Consider the following 25150-nt stretch of genomic DNA (forward strand, 5'->3'; position numbering starts at 1 on the left):
TTCATTTTTCTTATGCCTTCACAGAGCCTTAAACACCTCAATAGAGTCTCCTCTAAGGTGCCTAGTTTCCAAGCTCTGCAACCCACATATTAAAAGTCTTTCTTCAAATGTACGCTGGATTTACACTTTGCTAGGTTAAAGCATAGCTGCCATTTTTCTGACCATCCCTGAAGTCCATCTAGGCCATTCTGAAGAACTCTGCTTGGTGGCAATCATAACTACTCTACCAATCTTTACATCATCTGCAAATTTAGACATCACGTCCTTCATCGATGTCATTTATGAAAATCAAAAACAGTGGTTCTAATACTGATCCCTGGAGAACTCCTCTTCTTACATCAATCCAATCTGTGGAATAGCCATTTATCACAACCCTCTGCCTCCTGCTCTGAAGCCATCCATCTAAGGATTTTCCCTGTGATTCCAACCTGTTCCAGCTTATAAAGTAACTGCTCATGCGGGGCTGAGTCAAATGCTTTACTGAAATCCAAATAAACAATGTCAAAATTATTCCCAAAGTCCAGTTCTTGAGTGACTCTGTCAAAATAGCTAACCAGATTAGTTAAACATGATTTTCCCTTTACAAAACCATGCTGAGTATCTTTCAGAATTCCATTTCTATCTAAGTGATCCTGAATTCCACCCTTGATCATAGTCTCCATGATTTTCCCACTTCACTCTTAGAACCGCCTTTGTGTATGGAGATACATTGGCATTTTTCCAATCCAACGGAATCACTCTCCAGTCCAGTGATGCTCTCATAATTAGCTTCAATGGTTCAATGCACTCACTTGCTGCCTCCCTTAAGATTATAGGATAAATGCTATCAACCCCAGGAGCCTTACTGGCCTGTAGGCTCGAAATTTTTTTCATTAAATAAACATGTGAAATTTCAACATCATTAAATTTTTTCGACTTCACTCCCATAATTTCTCTTTGACATAAAGGATTTTCTTCTGTAAATATCAATGCAAAGTAACTGTTGAGTTCATCTGCAACTTCAGCTGAGATATCTAATACTGTCCCACATCCATTACATAAGGGTCCAATCTGGTTTGTCCTTCTCTTCTTTGCATTTATATATGTGAAGAATTCCTTATCCCCCTTTGCTCTCCTTGTCAGCGATTTCTCATAATTTGCCTATGCCAGCCTAACCTTTTCAGTGGCATTATTACAGATCAATTTGTAGCTGTTACAGGCTTCAGTACTTTTTATTGCTCTAACTTTTCCATGCCGTCTTTTGTCTGCCCAAGTAATTTGGCAACTTCATTATTCATCCAACTTGGAATCCTCCTCGTGGAGTATTTTTTAATGGTATATAAGCATTCAAGGCTTCTGTGATTAATGTTTTAAAGGTATACCATAATTCAATTGTATTTGCACTTTGTGAGATATCTACCCAGTTAATACAGGCCAAGTAGCACCATAAGTCATCGTAATTTCCTTTCCTGAAATTATAACCCATTCCTTTGCCTTTAACTACTGCTACCCCCCCCCCCTCTCTTCATCGTCCACCATAGAACTCTGATCACTTCCTGCTACTGGTTCCTGTACTGTCAGCACTATTATCTATTATGTCATCTGGTTCATGGGTGATGATGAGGTCTAGAGTATTCTTTTCCCTAGTACTTTCCCTGATATGTTGATACAAATAACACTCATCTAGTTGATTTAAAAATTGTCCCCCATGTGGAGTTTCCTTCCCATTTGCTCCAATCAATTAGAGGCAAATTGAAATCACCCACAATAAGACATTCACACTTACTTGCCCATTCCATTTGCATGTAAAGGCTCTCATCATAATCTTCACAATCACCTGGCCTGTAGATTACTCCCACTCTCATTATACCTTTGCTTCCAACTATTTCATACCATACAGAGTCTATACTAGCATGCGAAACGTCTGAATCCGGGAAAGCTTTTGTCGCACTCAGGCTACTTTTGATAAGAAGCATGACCCCCACTACCCCTTCTATCTTTCCTGTCCTTCCTAAATACATTGTACATACCGTACTGAAACTCATCATTCCTTATCTCTGGGTGGCACGTTTCTGTAAGCTGTATTATGTCAGCATTACTTGTCCTAACTAGCAGTTCAAATTCACTTATTTTATTGACGACACTTCTGACATTACAGTATTAACAATTAAGACTTAGTGTTCTTGTATAGTTTACTACCCTGACACACATCCGTTAATTATTTAAGCTTGCTTCCCTGGTCACTAACACCATTAAGCAGAGGAAACTAAAATATTTAGGACACATGACAAGGAATGACAAATATAAGATGGTGGAAATGATAATCCAGGGCAAGATCAATGGAAAAAGAAGTCTAGGGAAAAGGAAATCTTGGTTGGCAACCTCAGAGAGAGGGTTTGTTTAGGGCTTCTCCCTCACATTTGTCCATTGAGAAGATGACAGCCAACCTCTGCAAAGAGATGGCACATTGAAGAAGACATAAAATAACAGGATGGGGAAAATAATTTACAAAATATATACATAAATAAAGTCACAATATAAGTATTTGAATATTGGGGCCATTTTTGATTCCACGAGGAAACATTACTGTGTTTGTTACTATGAACATTCCTGTTTGTAACATTATTACGTGAATGTTACTATGTTCATGAATGGGACAATTTAATTTTAAAGTATGAATGCTATTACTGACAAGAATGAAATTTCAATCACAAATCTATTAACCATATCAGCATCTAAAATTTAAATGTGCATCTGGCATTTGAATTTTGAAGTAGTTTTACCATATGTAACCTTAGTGCTATGAACATTTGCTCATATGATAGTTAAAGGGTTACTAAAAGTTAAATGGGAATTATCTTGAAAAACTGATTATCCAATATGTTTACAAAAACATCTTTTCTGTAACATAATGTTTAATTTAACACATCCTTTCCAATGTTTTGCACATGTATTAACAATTAGTGGAAGTTTATCTAAGCTTTTTAAAATAATTTCTAGTGATTCCAAATAAACAAATGTATATATTCATATAGAGATCAAAATACAGGAATCAGAACTTACCACTTGATATCCTTGTAACTATATTTTTTTGTTTCCCTTTCAATCTGCTGAGCCAGCTCTCTAGTTGGAGCTAAGACTAAACAGGATGGTCCTGATCTTTCTTCTCTTGGCCTGATTAGAAAATAAAAACAACTTATCCAAAAATAGTTTAGCTTTACCACACAAAGTTCACAGAAAACTTGGATTTATAATGGAAGTTTGAAGGTTTAATAAAAGCATGGATTTCAATCATTTGTATTTGCACTTAGCTAGCAGGAAAAGACAAATTTCAGCAAGTATCACATTATAAGAAATAAGCACCCTGTTCTGCACAAAACAAACCTAATTTGGGTTATTTTAATCAATAACTATATACATATTAACTACTACCAGATATTTCAGAGCTTCATGGCTTTGAAATGTCTATGGTTAAAAATATAATTATCTATGATTAAAAATTAAAAACATCCTTTCTAATTTTAGGCTCTACATTAAATTCCATTCAACATACCATTTAACTTTTAACAAAATGTCAGGAAAAAAGGGGGAGGGGGAGTGAGAAATCCCAGGATTACTAGCTTTGATGGAGCTCATTGGCTAGACTGACTATGAGGTGCTTCTGGAACAACCAAGAGATAGGCTCTCCTCAGAGCAAGGTTTGTTGTTGTGCTGAGGATTTTATTGGCACAAGGGCATCCAGGGAGATAACAGTGCCCAAATTATAGCCTCCAGTTTCTACCCTTATGGCACTATGTTGAATGGTATTCAGACTAAACAAGGAGCTGTTTTTTGCAGAGTCATAAACAGGGGATCTGTAATCTAAGCAGAAGTGTCTATTGGCATCCCAGGAATTAGCAGAGACATCTCTTAAGATGTTTAGTTTCTTTAGGAAGGCTGTTCTAAGGTAGGCTATGTGATTGGAAAAATTAAGTTTATTGTCTAGATATAAACCCAATAAACGAAAACTGTTGGTAAGAGGAATCAGGTTGTTTTTTTAAATATATTTCAAGATCCGCATGTAACTTGCTTATTTCACAAAAATGAATTGTAGTCAATTTATTTTCTGTTAAAGAATAACCATTCTGTTGCACCCACGATTCTATTTTGGCTGTGAAGAGTTGAAGTTGCCTTTCAATGGCATTCATAGTTTGTGACTGACAAGAGATAACGAGGTCGTCATCATCATGTATGATTCAACTGTTTTTGGTATGTCTTGCGTCTTATTTGTAATTCTTATTGTGAATAATGTTGCCCTCAGGATGGAACCTGCGGTACACCTTCCTCTTGTTCAATTGATTTAGACAAATTGTTCATATAAAAAAAGCTTTGTAAAAAGGATAGGTGGAATAGGACCAGGGTATGTCCGCCAGGGGCAAAGGTTGATGACGTTGTAGAGCGGATACCATCTTTTAAGGGCACAAAAGGTGATATAGTTGTACACATTGGCACAAATGATATTAAGAGTAGGAGACCGGCGGAATTACTTAGCAAGTACAGGTCACTGTTGAAAAAAAGCCGCGAATTAGGGTTGAATTTGAAAGTGTCTGCAATTCTGCCCAGACACGATAGGAGGGAGTATATGATGAGAGCCTTGTCGATCAATTCGGCCCTGGAGGGATTGTGCAAGGCTCAAGGGGTAGAATTTTTTTCAGCCTGGACTGTACTTGTTAACAGGAGAGATTGCTTCTACAGGGATGGGATACACTTAAATAGAAAGGGTGCAAGAATTTTTACTGATGCTGTCGAGGCAATGTTAGGAGGGTCGGAAAACTGCTAGTTGGGGGGGATACAAGGACTAATAAATTAACAGTAGCCACTGGCAGAGGTGGAAGTGATTCTTGCACTGCTTCTATTGAAATGAGCAGAAGCCTGAAAAACAAGATGCAGGATATTTCAAAGACTGCTGGGAGTCATTGCGGTACAAGTAAACACATGGGTTGTGTTAGGGTAGCTAGGAATAAAAACAGGTGCATGTATACCTGCGTGTACACCAATGCTAGGAGTTTGGTAAATAAATCTGATGAATTTGAGGTATTGCTCAAAACATCAAAGGCATATATTGTTGGGATATCAGAGACGTGGTGTCACACAGATATAAGGAATGCGGAACTGGAATTTGGGGAATACAATGTGTATAGAAAGGATAGACAGGACAGGAGGGGTTATGCTATTAGTTAAGAAACACACAAAATCCAAGTAAGTGAAGCCAGTCGACATCGATGGACAGGGCAGTGTCGAGTCAGTTTGGTGTGACATAAGCATTGGGAGATCAAAATTGAGAGTAGGAGTGTGCTATAGGCCTAATGACTCTGATGAGTATAATAAGACACTGTACAAGGAAATAGAGTGGGCCAGTAAATCAGAGAGTCTTATAATGGGAGATTTTAATTTCCCAGATATTGACTGGAATTTGGGGGCTGGTCACTCACACACTAACAAGGCTTTGGGGATTCATTGGATGATTGTTTTCTACATCAGCATATTCGGAAGGCAACTAGAGGGAGGAATACTCTTGATTTGATTATCAGTAGTGATTCTTCATGCATTAAGAATCTGCAGATACAGGAACCACTAGGTGGCGGTGATCACAGTGTACTGAAGTTGGATTTATTCAAGGAGGTAACTACCATCAAGGGTAAAGGGAAGGGTTACTGCTTTCATAAAGGCGACTACGATGGTCTGAGACAGTATTTAAATTCTATACAGTGGGACCAACTGATGGTGTTACCAACAGCAAACTCAAAATGGGAAGCATTCAAAGAACTTATCTTGGAAGCTACTAGGCTTTACATACCAACTAAGAAATATTGTTCAAGGTTCAGGCCTAAATTGATATCAGATGAACTAATGAGACATATGGCAGAGAAGAAAAATGCATGGGATACATATAAATTAACATGTGACACAGAAGCCTATGATAGATATAAGTTGATCTGTAACCAAGTTACAAAGGAGGTTAGGCAGGCAAAGGCAGACTACGAAAAATCCTTGGCAAAGGATGCAAAGAAAAACAGAAAAGAGTTCTTTACCTATTTAAACTCAAGAAGGAAAGGGATGAATCAGATTGATCCACTGGATATTGATGGTTCAACAGTTGAGGATCCTGCTCAGGTGGCTAACAATCTAAACCAGTATTTTGCATCTACATTCACGCATGAGGAGTTATTCAGGAAGGAGAATGACGTAGGTAAAGTAAACATTGGCAGTGAGCTAGATGATTTTTTAATAACTGAGAGGAAAGTGGAGGAGAGATTGTTGAAGATAAACACAAGGAAGGCACCTGGGGTGGATGGGATCTATCCAGTTATATTGAACGAGAGAGCAAAGGAAGTAAGCAAACCCCTAGCCATAATTATGAGAGCTTCTTTGGACTCAGGGGAGGTACCCATAGACTGGAGATGTGCAAATGTAATCCCAATTCACAAAGGAGGATCAAAGGCTGACACAAGTAATTATAGACCTGTTAGTTTAACTTCTGTTACAGGAAAATTAATGGAGGCACTGATTAGAGAAGCACTGCAGGATCATCTAGACAAGAATTCAGTTATAGCTCAGACGCAGCATGGTTTTGTTAAGGGCAGGTCTTGCCTGACCAATTTGATTGGATACTATGATGTAGTCACAAAAGAACTGGATGCAGGGAATAACTTTGATATTATATATTTGGATCTTAAAGGCTTTTGATACTGTTGCACATGGAAGACTGCTGCATAAATTGGAGCAGTGTGGCATTGGAGGCAAATTGCTGCTATGGATAAGGGGATGGTTGAGTGGCAGAAGACAGAGAGTGGTAATCAATGGACACTGCTCAACATGGACTAATGTTATTAGTGGAGTTCCTCAGAGTTCAGTGTTGGGTCCGTTGTTGTTTTTGGTGTTTATGAATGACATTGATGATGGGATATCAAGTTTAATGTCCAAGTCTGCAGATGATACAAAGGTTGGCAGGGTTGTTAAGGGCACTGACGCTATGCTGCTGCAACAGGATCTGGAAAGGTTGAACAGATGGGCTGAGAGGTGGCAAATGAAGTTTAACATTGACAAACGTAAAGTACTACATATGGGAAACAGTAACCACAGAGCAACGTATCAACTCTGCGGTACTACACTGACAGTGGTGGAGAATGAAAAGGACCTGGGGGTAATTGTGCAGGCAGATTTGAAGTTCTCTGAGCAGTGCAGACGAGCTGCAAGAGTAGCTCATGGTGTCTTGTCAATGATATACAGGAATTTTTCTAGCAGGGATAAGGTGATTATTCCCTTGTATAAGGCAATGGTTAGGCCACATCTTGAGTACCGTATACAGGTCTGGAGGCCTCATTTCAAGAAGGATGTAGAGCTGCTGGAATGGGTACAGAAAAGGGCAACAAGATTAGTGAATGGAACAAAGGGTTGCTCTTACGAAGAAAGGCTTAAGTTTTGCAAATTACTGAGTCTGGAGACTAAGCACCGGCGAGGTGATCTGATAGAGGTGTATAAGGCTTTGAATGGTTTGAGCATGCTCAATGCCAATGGGATTCTTCATCTTGCTGAGAATAATCACCTCAGAGGCCATAAATTCAAACTGAGGAAGGATGGATGTCGGATAGATGTGCGGAAATTTGCCTTTGGCCAGCGGGCGGTTGGTTGGTTGGTTGGTGGAACCGACTTCCATCACTTGTTGTTGAAGTTGATAGCCTAAACAAATTTAAGGCTCAACTGGACAGGTATTTCGAACGAACGGAGGGGTGAAATGGGAGTGGTGTGGTTTTTTTTTTTTTTTTTTTGGCTGATGCTGAATAAGCTTGCTTTCTTGCATCATATGCCTCTATTAATGCTAATGCTAATATATCTGACCTGAAACATTCTGTGATGCAGGAAGTTTTGTATAAATTGAGGTAACTGCCCCCCTCAGACTGAAATGAATGAAGGCTCTGGAGGACACCATATCTCCAAGTACTATCAAAGGCTTTCTCAATGTCAAGGTTAACCATAACCAGATGTCTCCTTACGAAAGCATTGTGGATGTTTGCTTCTGCTTTGATCATCATGTCTAAGGTTGAGCAATTCTTCCGAAACCCATACTAGTTTCGGTTTAGTAGATTGTTAGTGTCCAGAAACCATGTTAGCTGCCTGTGAACCCTTTTTTCCTAAGACTTAGCCAAACAGCTAGTCAGTGAAACTGGCCTGTAATTATGTGGGATGGTATGATCCTTCCCTGGCTTCAGAAATGCTAGTACAATTGAGTGACACCAGGAGTGTGGATAATCATTTTCTAAAAATATTCGGTTGTAGAAAATCAACAGGGAGGTCACTGCTTTGTTATTTAGTTTTTTTAACGTTACATAGTAGACCCCATCCAGACCAGCAGCAGTACTGTATGTTTTATTAAGAGACTAAAAGTTCTGTTAATGTGAATGGCTGATTATATGGGTATGATACCATGGTAGAGAAGTTTATTTTATGTTTTTCTGCAGATGGCTTAATATTTTGAAAGGTTTGACTGTATGTGGACACTGCTGATACTGACACATGATTCGGTTAATGCATTAGCTATTTCTACCAATTTTAGACACACACACCAACCGTTTATGACTGGTTGAATAATGAAATAAAATAAAATAAAATGATAGAAAAGACTGTAAAAATAATATTTACAAAAAACTTTTAATCATTTACAAAAAACTAAACTATAACAAAAGTAAAATAAGTAAATAAGTTAAAATGCATTAAAATATAAATATAAAAGTTTTTTTAGTTATAGTTTTTTTAAGGATGGTATTTAAGGATGTGTCATTTAAGTCTCACTATTACTGAGGAAGGAGGAAGACACCTCCGAAAGCTCTAGTGTTTTTTATCGTCTTTTTATCGCTTTTATATTTATATTTTAATGCATTTTAACTTATTTACTTATTTTACTTTTGTTATAGTTTAGTTTTTTGTAAATTATTAAAAGTTTTTTGTAAATATTATTTTACAGTCTTTTCTATCATTTTATTTTATTTTATTTCATTATTCAACCAGTCATAAACGGTTGGTGTGTGTGTCTAAAATTGGTAGTATGAATAATCCCAACCTCAGAGGCCTTATTGCAGATATTAGCTATTTCTGTTGGTGCAGACAACTCCTGTCCTTTCCAGTTTAGGATTCAGGCTGGGGACCTCACGTATTTACCATTAAGTGCTTGGATTTTCTTCCAGATAAATCTGTTGTCTGTGTCCTTTCTAATGGTGGAAGTAAAACTTATCCAGGCATCTTTTTTTGCTTTTCTTCTAAGATTACCAGTTGTAGGGAATTTTCGAAATAAATTCCAAGCTCTATTTTTTTTCCTGTTTAGCATGTGTGCACAATCCTGATTCCACCAGTAACTGCTTTGTTTGCATTTGCCAGGCACAGATTTAGTTATTGCAGATATTACACGTTCTTAGCGTTTTTTCACCAACCTTTCATAAAATAAAATAAAATAAAGTAAAATAAGATATATAAAATAAAATAAAACACAACAAATTCCCGATAATTATATTTACAATAACCTGTATTTACAAAATTAATATATACGTATTACAATATTAAAAGTATTAAAACACAAGATTAAAATGCATTAAAATATACTAAGTTAAAAGCGATAAAATTCCGTAGCTTTCAAAGGCTCCAGCCTTCTTCTTCAGCAGTATTCTCTATTATTCAGTACACCTTTAAATATCAGCAGGGTAATGGTAGACATCACATGTTTTCATTCTCACGTGTTCCGCTCTCTTGCATTGTGGAACCGGAAGTCGTACGGAACCGTTCATCCTTTTTTAGGATAATAGTCTCTAAAAGGGGGTGAATCCGTCACCCCTATCCCTATTAATGTTAGTTGTAGAACTGATCCGCAAACTCTCGAGCCACTTACGATTGCCGATCAGTTCTACAACTAACATTAATAGGGATAGGGGTGTACAGATTCACCCCCTTTTAGAGACTATTATCCTAAAAAAGGATGAACGGTTCCGTACGACTTCCGTTCGAGCCACTTCCGGTTCCACAATGCAAGAGAGCGGAACACGTGAGAATGAAAACATGTGATGTCTACCATTACCCTGCTGATATTTAAAGGTGTACTGAATAATAGAGAATACTGCTGAAGAAGAAGGCTGGAGCCTTTGAAAGCTACGGAATTTTATCGCTTTTAACTTAGTATATTTTAATGCATTTTAATCTTGTGTTTTAATACTTTTAATATTGTAATACGTATATATTAATTTTGTAAATACAGGTTATTGTAAATATAGTTATCGGGAATTTGTTGTGTTTTATTTTATTTTATCTATCTTATTTTACTTTATTTTATTTTATGAAAGGTTGGTGAAAAAACGCTAAGAACGTGTAATATGAATATACCCAACCTCAGAGGCCTATTTGAGGAGTTAGTTATTGCAGAAGTAACAGCTTGTAATGTCTGGTTGGTTATATGTTCGGTGACATTATCTCTGGGCTGAGATCAATCTGAATTAGAGAGGCTTATTCATGCCAGTGCACTCTACGGAATTTCCAGTTGGAGCACTACAATGGGGACAAATTTACTAGTAGATGATCACTGTTTAGTGTGTTATCTAGAACTGACTACTCTATATTGGCATATATGGAGGGAGAACAGATTGAGAGATCTATTGCAGTCATAGATCATGTAGAAAAACGGATATAAGTAGGCTCGACAGTGTTTAACAGGGTAAGATGAGTATCAAGCAGAGATTCTATTAGTTTACCCCTTTTGTCTATTGTTGGAAATCCCATTGCGGACGATGAACATTGAAGTCCCTGAATAAGCAGAAGGGCGTTGGTAGCTGATCTGAGCTAAGTCATTTGAGGAGAAAGAAATTTGGAGGGAGGTATATAGAAGCTATTGTGAGAGTGATACCAATTACAATGTGCACTGCCACTACTTCAAAAGGAGTCTGAAGAGAAATATGTCTGGATGGAATATTATTTCAGACAATAATTGCCACCCCTCCATGAGCTGGCATATCCATACTCCTATCTTGTCTATAGATAGCATAGTTTTTAACGGTAGGACACACCCAAGAATTTAAGTTTCCTGTAAGGTTATGGCAGCTGATTCATACTGATTGATAAGATCCTCCAAATCATCTTTTGTACTCAAAGCCTCCTGAAGGATTCTTTCCATTATGTGGTTTTTATGGGCTGTTTTTGCTTCTGACTGCTTTTTAGTTGTATTTTGCTTGTATCAATTTATTTTTGTTTTGTCTTTTTAGAAAAGAAGGGGCAAGTCACGTCCATCTCATTGGTTGCATGTAATTCTAAAATGCCATCATCTGAAAAATGACATTCATCGATGTCCATTCTGGCAGAGAGTGATGATTGCGGTTCCATGGTTTCTGTCACTTCTGATTTTACTGTCGATGAAACATTGGTTGGTATGGTAATTGGGGTATTACTGGCTTGTTCACTTATTACTCTGTAGAACACTGTTTTGAAATAGAGAGCAACGAACGTGCCCAATTCTCAATAGATATACTCGGAGAAACTGATACTTCAGTCTGGAAATGCTGCTGTGGTATAGTCTCTGTTTTGATTATCTGTCTTCTTGTCTCCGAGTATGTCACTTTGTTTCCTACTTTATATTTCTGAATTTTTTTTCCTTGCTTCCATAGTTCACACCTTTTTGAGAAAGCTGGGTGGTTAATCTTACAGTTTGGGCAATGCAAGTGGTAATGGTGCAGTCAGATTGGTTATGCTCCTTCGACCCACAACTGGAACATACTCTCTCACCTTAACATGCAGTTTGTGAGTGTCCATATTTTTGGCATGTGTAGCACCTGATGGGATTCGGAATGTATGGCCAGACACTGCAATTTAGGTAGCCTGCTTTTACAGATGTTGGTAAGTTAGGAGTGATAAAAGTACGAATTATACTCCTTGTTGAAACCAGAGTACCATCTTTTTGGGTGTTGATTCTCCTTGCTTGGATGACTTTTTGATCATGTAATTCTTGGACAATTTCCTCCTGTGATAGAAGTAATAAGTCCCATTCTGTTAATACTCCCTTAGAGGAGTTTAAGGTGGCATGGCGAGTAACTTTTATTGGATGTCCTCCAAAGGTTCTGAGTTCTAATACCTTCACAGAATACTGGGGTTGAGTAGTCTCTATCAGAAGATCACCCTACTGGAGTAGCCTCACTGATTGAGGTGAACCAGCAGCAGACTCAATGCATTTCTGCACTAGAAAAGGTGACAATTTGTTCGGAGGCTGATCTGACAGTGAATGTCAGATCACTCAGGTAATTATCGGTGTCATTTGTTGTCACTAGTTTTGAGCTCAATGGCTCTAAAGATGGAAACATTTTGTTATCCATCTTTGTTCCTTTCGGCCTTGGGAGAGTGGACTTCTTCTGCCAAGTACCAGCCCTGCCACGGGGAAGCAGGAGCAGTGCCGCTCGAGTGACCAAGCAGAATAAAAGTTAGTGTTAGTATAAAGGAAAAAGAAAGAAAGTCGGTTTTACTTTCTTAAACTTGCTTACAATTCATAAGGCTAAGTTTGTTATTCATTAACGAGAATGTAAAAACTTTTCAAACTGAAGAATTGTGGCTTTGAATAAAGGCTCTATGAATCACCGGGAAATCGATCACTATAATGCTTGGCAACCGGGGCACAGAGCAAAGTTTTCCTGGGCAGAAGTAAAGTGTGTTTGGTGTCAGGCGGCACCAGGGGTTACCTCCATCTCCGCGTTGCTTGCATTGTGATGGGTGTGCCAGTTTACTGGAAATGCCAGAGATTCAAAAGTGTACGGATATTGTACGTGTGTAGTGTCGTGTACCGTTGTTCATCTGGTCGTTTAGCCAGGCAGAAGTAAGTGTAAGTGTGTTTAGGGTCAAACGGCACAAGGGGTTCCCCCCATCTCCGCGTAGTTTACATTGTGGGTGAACCAGTTGACTGGAAAAGCCAGAGATTTAAAAGTGTATGGACATTGTATATGTGTGATGCCTTGTACCGTTGTTCATCTGGTCATTTAGCCGCTGGGCCCCTACTGAGGCCCAACGTTGCCCCACTTACGCCCCGTGGAGGCAGACCAGGAACCCAGTAGTCTGTTTCACTCTGGCAGGTCCTGCCACTTAATTTCCTGAGATTTCGGCGGCTAGGACCTTAAAAAAAAAAAAAAAGACAGAAACGCGTCGACGCAGGGGTAGAATCGCTTAGTTTTGCTAGGCCAAGTTATGGGCGTAAGGTAATTTAGATATGTTAAGTTTTTGGGTAGGGCTTTCGCTAGCGTATAGATAGAGAGGGGGGGGGAGGCAGAAGGCTGGGGGGAGAAAGACAGAAATATGGGGCCAATAGAGTAGGTAGCCCCAGTTTTCAGTGGGACATGCCCATGTCCCACCAGAGTAGAAGATATAGGGTGGAGAGGAGAGGAGGACGAAAATGTCCCCCCTCCCCCCAAGGAAGTAGGTTTAAAGGTGAAGGGGCTAGAGTGCCCTCTTCAGATCGCCATATGGCTATTGGCAGCTATTGTTTCAAGTTTCTTTACTCATGGGGCAAGCTCCGTCCTTGTGCTTGTGTCCCTCATCTTTAGTTGCAGCCTTTACATTGTGCTGGCTGGTGTCTCAATAGTGGTACTTGATGTCAGTCATTGTAGATGGTGATTAATGTCCTTCTCCTGATGAAGAGGTCTTGTGCGAACTGGGATAATGCTCTATATTCATCCTCAGTATCTATGAAATGGGAAATGCCAGGCAGAAGTAGTGAGAGTAAGATGGAGGGGGAGGGGGGGGATTCAAGAAGTAGTTGATACCCTCAAGTAGAAAGAAGCCGTGGGTTAAACTGTAGCCAACCATTTTTTTGGGAGTTCTTCACTCCGTAGGTGGGGTGTGTGTGTGTGTGTGTGTGTGGGGACTTCCTATATATTGTTGTTGCCTTGTTGCAGCTGTGGGGAACATTTTAGCCAAGACAAAATCAACATCTACACATACAAAGGGTACTAGGAAAGTTTTGCAATATGACGCAACAATGAATCACAGGAAGCTGCTTGTTACTGCATGTTGAGACATGTTCATACGTGCATAGTAGCCGCCACGCCAAGTCGATGGGCTCAGTTATTCATTAGTAGTGAGTGTAAAGTGCTTGCGATGGCATCGTGGTCACGAAATGAGATAAGGACAGTTTTGCGGTATAATTTCGTGCGTGGTTTAACCATAGACCAGTGCTTAGAAGAAATGACACCTTTCACTAGATGATGATTGTCCACATCGTACAACGATATTCAGGTGGTATAGAGAATTCCAAAGGGGAAATTTCACTCTGGGAGGCCACGAACATCAGTTACGGAGGAAAACGTTACTGCTGTGAGGAAAATGCTTGACGAAAACAGGCGAGTGACCTACCAACAGATAGAGGATACTCTGGGCCTAAATGCATCAGCAATTCGTTCGATTCTGCAAGATCATTTGCACGTGAAGAAACTTTGTTCTCTCTGGGTGCCGCATTAACTGACTGAAGAGCAGATGACAAGACGTGTGACTTGGTGCCGGGAGATGTTAAAAAAGTTTGATAAGGGACAATCTCGGTATGTGAACAACATCGTGACAGGTGACGAGACTTGGCTGTACTATTACGATCTGCCGACCAAGGCTCAAAACAAAGTTTGGGTCTTTGATGATGACAACACACCTGTAATTGTCAGAAAATCCCGATCTGTAAAGAAGAAAATGATAGCTGTATTTTTCAAATCGAGTGGAATTGTGGAACGTGTCGTTTTGGACACGCAGAAGACAGTCACAGCTAAGTGGTATACTGAACAATGCCTGCCTAAAGTCATTGGATTTATGAAGAACCTGCGGCCAAAGTCAAGAATGGACACCTGGTACCTACATCACGAAAATGCTCCAGCTCACCGCGCCAAAGCCTGCACCGAATATTTGACCATGACAGGACTGAAACTTCTCGAGCACCCTCCCTACAGTCCAGACCTTGCTCCCTGTGACTTTGCACTGTTCCCGCATGTGAAAATGAAGCTAAAAGGGAGGCGGTTTTCCAGTGATGAGAACCTTCTACGGGCTTGGGACAACGAGTGTGCTTTACTCCCTAGTGAAACTTGGCAGAACTGGTTTAAAGATTGGTTTCGGAGGATGGAGAGGTGTATTGAATGTAGAGGAAATTACTTTGAAAAAATTAAATAAACAAAGCTGTATTGCAAAACTTTCCTAGTACCCTTTGTATATAATGACACAACATCAAGAGGCAAAAATAAAATTACAGACAGGAACTGGAAAAACACTAGCATTCTTGCTAGTGTTTTCCCAGCTCCTGTCTGTAATAGAATTCATAAATACAACAAATTACACTTTATTAAGAAACTAGGTGAAAAAAAAATAATAATAATAAAATAAAAGTAAATAAATACAGCATTAAATATTACAGTAAGATCAATGCCTTTTGTTCACGTACTATTTACGTATACATATTAAAAGAGGTAAAAGTGGACTTCGAAGAAGAAAAATGGAATCACAGAGGAACCATTTGATCAAAACTATTTTTTTTTTTTTTTTTTTAATTATAGGACTTGGATAGCTATATCCAATAATTTACACAATTTTCTAGGTTACACAATAATTGTAACCAAGAAAATGCTTCATAATATTGTGTACTTTAAATGGAGAAGACATTTTCCAAGTGGGAAAACAGAAAACCAAAAAAGGGGGATAGTTTTGGGGGAGGGGGGGGTCATGATGACAAGCAATAAGAAAATACTGGGAGAAAGGGTTTATGAATTCTGATGATGCCAAACAGGACACAACCATATTTTTGAAGCCTAACTACCTACTGCAATACTGTAAAACTAATTTTATTGTGATGCCCGAGTTGTCCAAGGAATTCATATACTTTATTATTTATTGTTTTGATATTAAAAGAATTATTTAATTGATAGTTATTAGAATCTTGAATTATTTCACCCAGTTTTTGGTAGTGAGTAGATTTGCCCAACAAAATAATCTTATCTGCTTCGTCAACCATTTGTATGACACGGGCATTATTTTTGCTGAGATTTATAATAGCACTTTTTGTAAATAATTTAAATTTGACATACACTTAAATTTGTTTAAAAACTTAATAAGCTACTCACAATATTCAATAGTATGCTTGATAATGCTTGTTTGTTAGTTTGTTATTTGGTTTTTAGGAGCATTAGCAACTAAGGCCATATTGCTCCGGGATATGCGGTGGTCATTCCCTGACCTTTCCGCATCCTCCGTATTTGGTGGTGACGGGCTCGAACCCCGGTCTAATCAAGAAGCGTGTGCTACGCACTGCTGCTCCTTCCCACCTGGCTACCGAGGCGCCTTTGATAATATGCATAGTAGTATTTTATGTATGTATAATACTTAGGTTTCCCCCACTGACACAAACAGAAGGCCATATTTTCATTAGAATTCCACAATAATATTACTAAAACTGATTTATATATGGATTACTACATTACATATGGAATGATTTTTTTTCTCAGAAAGTGAACTTAAATAATGTCACAATTTTAATTAAACTTGTTGTGACTATAAACTATATTTCCAATGGTTCCATTATCAAGAAGTTGAAATCTGAAGATTAACATTCTAAACATGCACACCGACATATATTTCCAAAGTATGGAACCTAAACAAATGTTCAGTTCCTTTCAGCAAATCAAATGATTGATACTTACACTATCTGATTATCAATATGAATGAAAGCTGGTAGCAAGAATGCTAGTGTTTTTCCAGTTCCTGTCTGTAATAGAAATTCATAAATACAGCAATTTACACTTTATTGAGAAACTAGGTAAAAAAAAAAATAAACAAATATAGCATTAAATATTACAGTAAGGTCAATACTGTAAATACAAATATAGCATTAAATATTACAGTGCCTTTTGTTCATGTACCATTTACATATTAAAAGAAGAGGTAAAGGCGGATTTCTAAGAACATCAAAAATCGAATCACAGAGGAATCATTTGCTTTGTTTGCGCACAACATATACGAGGTGCGGCAATAAAAAGAGCACAAAGTGAAGCTTAAAAAATGATTATTTTTATTCAAAGTAATCACCACTTGATTGGATGCACTTATTACACTGTTCCAAGTTTTTGAGAAGAATCAGAAAAAGCATCCAAAGATATGATGTTCAGTTTGGCAGGTATGTTTTTCTCTATGTCCTGAACATCCTGAAATCTTTCCTTTGAGGACAGTTTTCACCTTGGGAAAGAGGGACAAATCTGCTGGTGTGAGATCAGGAGAGAAGAGTGGTTGGTTATTCTGTACAATCCCATGTTTCATCAGAAATGTCTTCACAAAAATTGCAGAATGGGGGAGGGGAATTGTTGTGCAACAAAAACCTCACCCAGGAAATGCACTTCAATAGTCTTCAAAGTAACTGTATGTAAAATGCAGCTCTCGCTCTCTCTTATCAATATCATCTTGATCCTAGACTTTTGTAAACAAAAGTTTTTTTAGGCCTTCGTGACAATTTTCACATCCACTGTATGCTCGGATGCTTCATTTCTGGGCTGTACTGAAACTAGGATTGTCTTGACAAGTATGGATGAAGTCTTCACAAGATGACACTCTTCTTTGCTTCTACTCATCTGTGGGGATGTGGGACACAAATTTTGCACAGACCTTCCTTTGACCTAAATAATCACTTAGAATTTCACAAATGGTCATTTATTCATATCCAACTTATTCACCATCAATCTGAGGGTCAAATGACAATCTCTTGCTACAAATTCAAACTTTTGTAACTCTCTTCTCATTTCGAGAGATTGACATATGCCCACTTCTTGGGTCACCATGAACATCCTCACATCAGTCTGAACTGCTTATACCATTCAAACATACTGGTATGAGTTAACGTTTCATTGCCATAAACAGTTTTTAAAATTTCACATGTTTATGCTGCATCTTTTCCCAGTTTAAAGCAAAATCATGACATGGAATGTTAATGCTACTAATGAAACTAGTTGTTGCTTGCAACCTGTAAGCCTACTAGACAATCTCAATACCACCATCTGTTGGAGGAAGTTTGAACTTCAACATACCACTTCCATTTATTTTCAAACTTATCAAACATGACACAAACAGCACCAGTGCAGAAATGTTATTGGGCACACCTATGTGTTTTTTTGTTCAAAATATCCCTAAAAATTTACCACTTATTGTAATAAGTTAACTCAGCAAAACTCAAGTCAGAGAATGAGTGGAGATTTTGCGCTCTTGCTCCCTCTCTCTCTCAATTCTGTTTAGAGATCTTAACTCATTTATTCCTATCATTCTATATGTAGGGAACCCCCCCCCCCCACCATCTCTTTTCTTTTTTTTTTTTTTTTGATGTGTGATAATGTGACTCCATAGTAAAGCAATGAGAAACATTTTTTCTTCAAAAACTCGCTTAATTTCCGTTATTTCTCAAAACACGGTCAGGTTACATTATCTAATGGAGTTTTACTAGGAAACACTCGATTTTTATCGATCTCCTGAAAACTAATAAAGATGTGTGATAGCATTGATAGTGTGACTGCATCCCATAGTAAACCAATGGGAAACATCAAATTGCTGTTTTTAGATGGCACAACCAGTACTGTGATTAGGATATTTGTTCTTCCCTTACTGCAAATTTATTTGCAAATTTTTCTTTCAGTATTTCTACTGAAGTGATTTGTCTGCAAGAATTAATTTTTATGAAAGAGTCACAGAGGTATCTTATGACATTCTGGTTATCCCAATGTTTAAAAAACAATATTTGATACAAATACAGTGTAAAACACATTAACATATAGTGGGAGTAGGGGAATCATTTTCTTATTCTCTACATTTACAGAATAAGAAAAACTGATTTCAGTAAAGTGTCCATGAAGCCATACATTAAAGGATTAGCTATTTCCTCAACCAATCATCCTATCTAACCAGTGAATATGACTGTTCACTGAGGAAATACTGGGTGAAACAACAACTAAGATCATAATACACTAAATATAACATAAAAAAACTTTATACAACATATAGAGTTATATTTTAAAATCAAGAATTGTTTTATCCCTTTCTAGGAAGACGTGGCACTTTCTTTAAATTGCCACATTAAGATCAGTCTAAAACTGCCAATTTAAATTGTCATATACTAATTGTTTGCAAGGAACTAAAAACATCTAATAAACTGAATTATCTGGTAAAAGATAATTCAACATATTGTAAAGCTATGTAATTCTCAAAATAATTTATTCACGTGATGTGATTACAAGTAAATGAGATTGTTTATTTCCGCTACAATCTGTTTGTAAATCTCTTCAACCTGTTATGAACTTTGGACCTATTGCTTCTTGATGAAACAAACTGGAGTGGAAAGTAATAACTAATTCTAACTTAATATTTGCAATGAAAAATAAGCTTATTGCATGACAGACAACACATGACAGGCAAAAATGAGTGAGATGGCAGCTGTTCATTGTAACATAAATGCTGTGCGTGTGATGGGGGGAGAACAAAAAGTTCAGAGAGATGTAATTAATGGCAGGAAGTTGACTGCAATTATTAAAACAGGAATGTTTATGCAAATACATAAGGAAACTGATCATCAAGGCGAGTTACATAAAAAGGCAAGCTTAGAATGGTGGGTTAAGTGCTGATAATTTTGTTTTTGAAAATTTAATCAATCCAAAGTTTAAAAGCACAACAGAAACATCACAAGAAATCAGGTCTTGTGCATTGGGTTGCATTATATCATCCAAGTTTCTTGCAACGACCTACTAACTGGTTAAAATAATTTTTTTTATTAAATTTTAAAAAAATGATATATACAGGGTGTCTCAAAAATATTGGTACAAACGTTTAGGGGAGGTAGGCAACATCTAAAGGAATGTGAATCGCATAAGAACCCATAACCGGAAACGTCAACGTAAGTCAGTAGACTGCGCTGTTCATCAGTTCGCGAGAGGGAAAATTTCTGGTTTACTCATTCAAGCAGTAGTCGCCGCACGAAGAGCATGCATCGATATACAAACTGTGAGCTGGCAGACATGCACCTAGCGTATGGATTAGCAGAGGGCAATGGACGAGCCGCTCAACGAATTTATGGAGAACACTTCCCAGACAAACATGTACCGGACCACCATTTTTTTTTTTTTTTTTTTTGCGCATGTGCATCAAAATTTGTGTGATTATGGGTCATTTAGAGGTAACAGGAGTAATGCGGGCAGACCATGTTTGACACGAACTCCAGCCATGGAAGAAAGTGTGTGTGTTGAATGATCCTACTCCCAGCACACATGCCATTGCCTCTAACTTAGGAGTGTCTCGTTGCAGTGTACAGCATGTCTGGCACGACGATTTCTTACACTCCTTTCATCTCCAAAGGGTTCAGTTACTACACAGTTGATACGTTACTTTGTGGTTATTGCTACCCATATGCAGTACTTTACATTTGTCAATGTTAAATTTTAGTTGCCACTGCTCAGCCCATCCGCTCAACTTTTCTAGATCCTGTTGCAGTAGCATACTGTCATTAGTGTCATTAACAACTCTGCCAACCTTTGTATTGTCTGCAAACTTGAACATGAGTGGAATAAGACAGAGTGGTAATCAGTGGACACTGCTCTTCTTGGACTAATGTTATTAGTGGAGTTCCCCAGAGTTCGGTGTTCGGTCCATTGTTGTTATTAATGGTATTGATGAAGGTATATCAAGCTTAATGTCTAAGTTTGCAGGTGATAAGAAGGTTGGCAGGATTATTAATGACACTAATGACAGTACACTACTGCAACAGGATCTAGAAAAGTTGAGCAGATGGGCTGAGAGGTAGCAACTGAAGTTTACCTTTGAGAAATGTAAAGTACTGTATATGGGTAGCAGTATCCCCAGAGTAATGTATCAACTGCGTGGTACTGCGCTCCAAACCCTCTTATGTTTGTTACATTCACCTCTCTGAAATGTATACCAACTGTGTGATACTACACTCAGGGTAGTGGAGAACGAAAAAGACCTGGGGATAATTGTGCAGTCAGATATGAAGTTTTCTGAGCAGTGCAGACAGTCTGCAATGGGGTAGCTCATGGTGTCTTGTCAATGATATACAAGAATTTTGCTAACAGGTATAAGGAGTTGATTTTTCCATTGTATAACAATGGTCAGGCAGGTCGTACAGGTCTGGAGGCCTCATTTTAGGAAGGCTGTAAAGTTGCCTGAGCGAGTACAGAGGACAACAAGATTGGTGAGGGGAATGAAAGGCTGGTCTTACGAAGAAAGGCTTAAGTTCTGCAAACTGCAGTGTTTGGAGACTAGGCATATACGAGGTGATATGATTGAGATGTATAAGGCTTTGAATGGTTTGAACAGTCTCAATGCTGATGGGATTCTTCCTCTTGCTCAGATTATAAACCTAAGTGGGCATAAACTCAAGTTGAGGAGAGGCAGTTGTCACATAAATTTGCTGAAATTTGCCTTCAGCCAGTTGGTTGCTGGAACAAAACTTCCATCTGTCCTTGTGGAAGTTGATAGCTTAAATAAATTCAAGGACGAAGTGGACAAATGTTTGCACTAATGGATGGGTGAAATGGGGAGGGATTTTTTTTTTGGCTAATGCTGTATAAGCTTGATTTCTTGCATCATATGCCTCTGCTGATGTTCTCTGCAAAACTTTAATACCAGTAATACTGAGTAAATAGCCATTGAGGGATGTTAACTTTTGAAATCTGTACCATTTACCATCAATATAGTGATGTTTCTTGCAACGACGGACTAACTGGTTAAAATTTTTATTTATTAAAATAAAAATTATATATACCATTTTTATATATCATTATCATTTTTTTAAAAATTTAATAAAAAAATTTTTAACCAGTTAGTAGGTCGTCACAAGAAACTTGGATGATATAATGCAACCCAATGCACAAGGCCTGTTTTCTAGTGATGTTTCTGTTGTGCGTTTAAACTTTGAATTGATTAAATTTTCAAAAACAAAATTATTAGCACTTAACCCACCATTCTAAGCTTGCCTTTTTATGTAACTCACCTTGATGATCATTTTCCTTATGTATTTGCACCAACATTCACCAACACTTTATTAAACATTTCAACTATGATGCTAATAGATTAACAGTAGCCACTGGCAGAGGTGGAAGTGATTCTTGCACTGCTTCTATTGAAATGAGCAGAAGCCTGAAAAACAAGATGCAGGATATTTCAGAGACTGCTGGGAGTCATTGCGGTACAAGTAAACACATGGGTTGTGTTAGGAGAGCTAAGAATAGAAACAGGTGCATGCATACTTGCGTGTACACCAATGCTAGGAGTTTGGTAAATAAATTTGATGAATTTGAGGTTTTGCTCAAAACATCAAAGGCAGATATTGTTGGGATATCAGAGACGTGGTGTCACACAGGTATAAGCAATACGGAACTGGAAATTGGGGAATACAATGTGCATAGAAAGGATAGACAGGACAGGAGGGGAGGAGGGGTTATGCTATTAGTTAAGAAACACATAAAATCCAAGGAAGTGAAGCCAGTCGACATCGATGGACAGGGCAGTGTCGAGCCAGTTTGGTGTGACATAAGCATAGGGAAATCAAAATTGAGAGTAGGAGTGTGCTATAGGCCTAATGACTCTGATGAGTATAATAAGATATTGTACAGGGAAATGGAGTGGGCCAGTAAATCAGAGAGTCTTATAATAGGGGATTTTAATTTCCCAGATATTGACTGGAATTTGTGGGTTGGTCACTCACACACTAACCAGGCTTTCGTGGATTTATTGGATGATTGTTTTCTACATCAGCATGTTCGTGAGGCAACCAATACTCTTGATCTGATTATCAGTAGTGATTCTTCATGCATTAAGAATCTGCAGATAAATGAACCACTAGGTGGCAGTGATCACAGTGTGTTGAAGTGGGATTTACTCAAGGAGGTAACTACCATCAGAGGTAAAGGGAAGGGTTTTTGTTTTCGTAAAGGCGACTATGATGGTCTGAGACAATATTTAAATTCTATACAGTGGGACCAACTGATGATGTTACCAACAGCAAACTCAAAATGGGAAGCAGCATTCAAGGAACTAATCTTGGAATCTACCAGGCTTTACATACCAACTAAGAAATATTGTTCAAGGTTTAGGCCTAAATGGCTGTCAGATGAACTAATGAGACATGTGGCAGAGAAGAAAAATGCATGGAATACATACAAATTAATGGGCGACATGGAAGCCTATGATAGATATAAGTTGGTCTGTAACCAAGTCACAAAGGAGATTAGGCAGGCAAAGGCAGACTACGAAAAATCCTTGGCAAAGGATGCAAAGAAAAACAGAAGAGTTCTTTACCTATTTAAACTCAAGAAGGAAAGGGATGAATCAGATTGGTCCACTGGATATTGATGGTTCAACAGTTGAGGATTTTGCATCTACATTCACGCATGAGGAGTTATTCAGGAAGGAGAATGACGTAGATAAAGTAGACATTGGCAGTGAGCTGGATGATTTTGTAATAACTGAGAGGAAAGTGGAGGAGAGATTGTTGAGGATAAACATAAAAAAGGCACCTGGGGTGGATGGGATCTATCCAGTTATATTGAAGGTGGCAGCAAAGGAAGTAAGCAAATCCCTAGCCATAATTATGAGAGCTTCTTTAGACTCAGGGAAGGTACCCATAGACTGGAGATGTGCAAATGTAACCCCAATTCACAAAGGAGGATCAAAGGCTGACACAAGTAATTATAGACCTGTTAGTTTAACTTCTGTTCCAGGAAAATTAATGGAGGCACTGATTAAAGAAGCACTGCAGGATCATCTAGACAAGAATTCAGTTATAGCTCAGACGCAGCATGGTTTTGTTAAGGGCAGGTCTTGCCTGACCAATTTGATTGGATACTATGATGTAGTCACAAAAGAACTGGATGCAGGGAATAACTTTGATATTATATATTTGGATCTTAGAAAGGCTTTTGATACTATTGCACATGGAAGACTGCTGCTGCTCAAATTGGAGCAGTGTGGCACTGGAGGCAAATTGCTGCTATGGATAAGGGGATGGTTGAGTGGCAGAAGACAGAGAGTGGTAATCAATGGACACTGCTCAATGTGGACTAATGTTATTAGTGGAGTTCCTCAGGGTTCAGTGTTAGGTCCGTTGTTGTTTTCGGTGTTTATGAATGATATTGATGATGGGATATCAAGTTTAATGTCCAAGTTTGCAGATGATACAAAGGTTGGCAGGGTTGTTAAGGACACTACTGAAGCTATGCTGCTGCAACAGGATCTGGAAAGGTTGAACAGATGGGCTGAGAGGTGGCAAATGAAGTTTAACATTGACAAATGTAAAGTACTACATATGGGAAACAGTAACCCCAGAGCAACGTATCAACTCTGCGGTACTACACTGACAGTGGTGGAGAATGAAAAGGACCTGGGGGTAATTGTGCAGGCAGATATGAAGTTCTCTGAGCAGTGTAGACGAGCTGCAAGAGTAGCCCATGGTGTCTTGTCAATGATATACAGGAATTTTTCTAGCAGGGATAAGGAGGTGATTATTCCCTTGTTTAAGGCAATGGTTAGGCCACATCTTGAGTACTGTATACAGGTCTGGAGGCCTCATTTCAAGAAGGATGTAGAGCTGCTGGAACGGATACAGAGAAGGGCAACAAGATTAGTGAATGGAACAAAGGGTTGCTCTTACGAAGAAAGGCTTAAGTTTTGCAAATTACAGAGTCTGGAGACTAGGCACCGGCGAGGTGATCTGATAGAGGTGTATAAGGCTTTGAATGGTTTGAGCATGCTCAATGCCAATGGGATTCTTCCTCTTGCTCAGAATAATCACCTCAGAGGGCATAAATTCAAATTGAGGAAGGACGGATGTCGGATAGATGTGCGGAAATTTGCCTTTGGCCAGCGGGTGGTTGGTTGGTGGAACAGACTTCCATCATTTGTTGTTGAAGTTGATAGCCTAAACAAATTTAAGGCTCAACTGGACAGGTATTTCGAACAAATGGAGGGGTGAAACGGGAGTGGTGTGTTTTTTTTTTTTGGCTGATGCTGAATAAGCTTGCTTTCTTGCATCATATGCCTCTACTAATGCTAATGCTATTTGAATTAAACATTCTGTTTTAGTAATTACAGTCAACTTCCTGCCATTAATTAC

The 25150-nt window shown here is 38.4% G+C and overlaps 1 protein-coding gene across 2 annotated transcripts in view; it reads right to left on the reverse strand.

Moving 5' to 3' along the window:
• The window catches only part of LOC150087421 (putative ATP-dependent RNA helicase DDX43), a 246754-nt gene that overhangs the window by 69342 nt on the left and 152262 nt on the right, over positions 1–25150 (reverse strand). For both annotated transcript variants that reach the window (XM_090372060.1, XM_090372059.1), the window contains exons 10-11: positions 16695–16759; positions 3043–3153 (exon numbers count right to left, since the gene is read on the reverse strand). In XM_090372060.1, the coding sequence (XP_090228186.1) occupies positions 3043–3153; positions 16695–16759 (176 nt within the window). The remainder of the gene's footprint in view (positions 1–3042; positions 3154–16694; positions 16760–25150) is intronic.

This window comes from Mastigoproctus giganteus, chromosome 4 (assembly GCF_048544385.1).
Source record: "Mastigoproctus giganteus isolate SK-2022 chromosome 4, ASM4854438v1, whole genome shotgun sequence".
NCBI lineage: Eukaryota > Metazoa > Arthropoda > Arachnida > Uropygi > Thelyphonidae > Mastigoproctus > Mastigoproctus giganteus.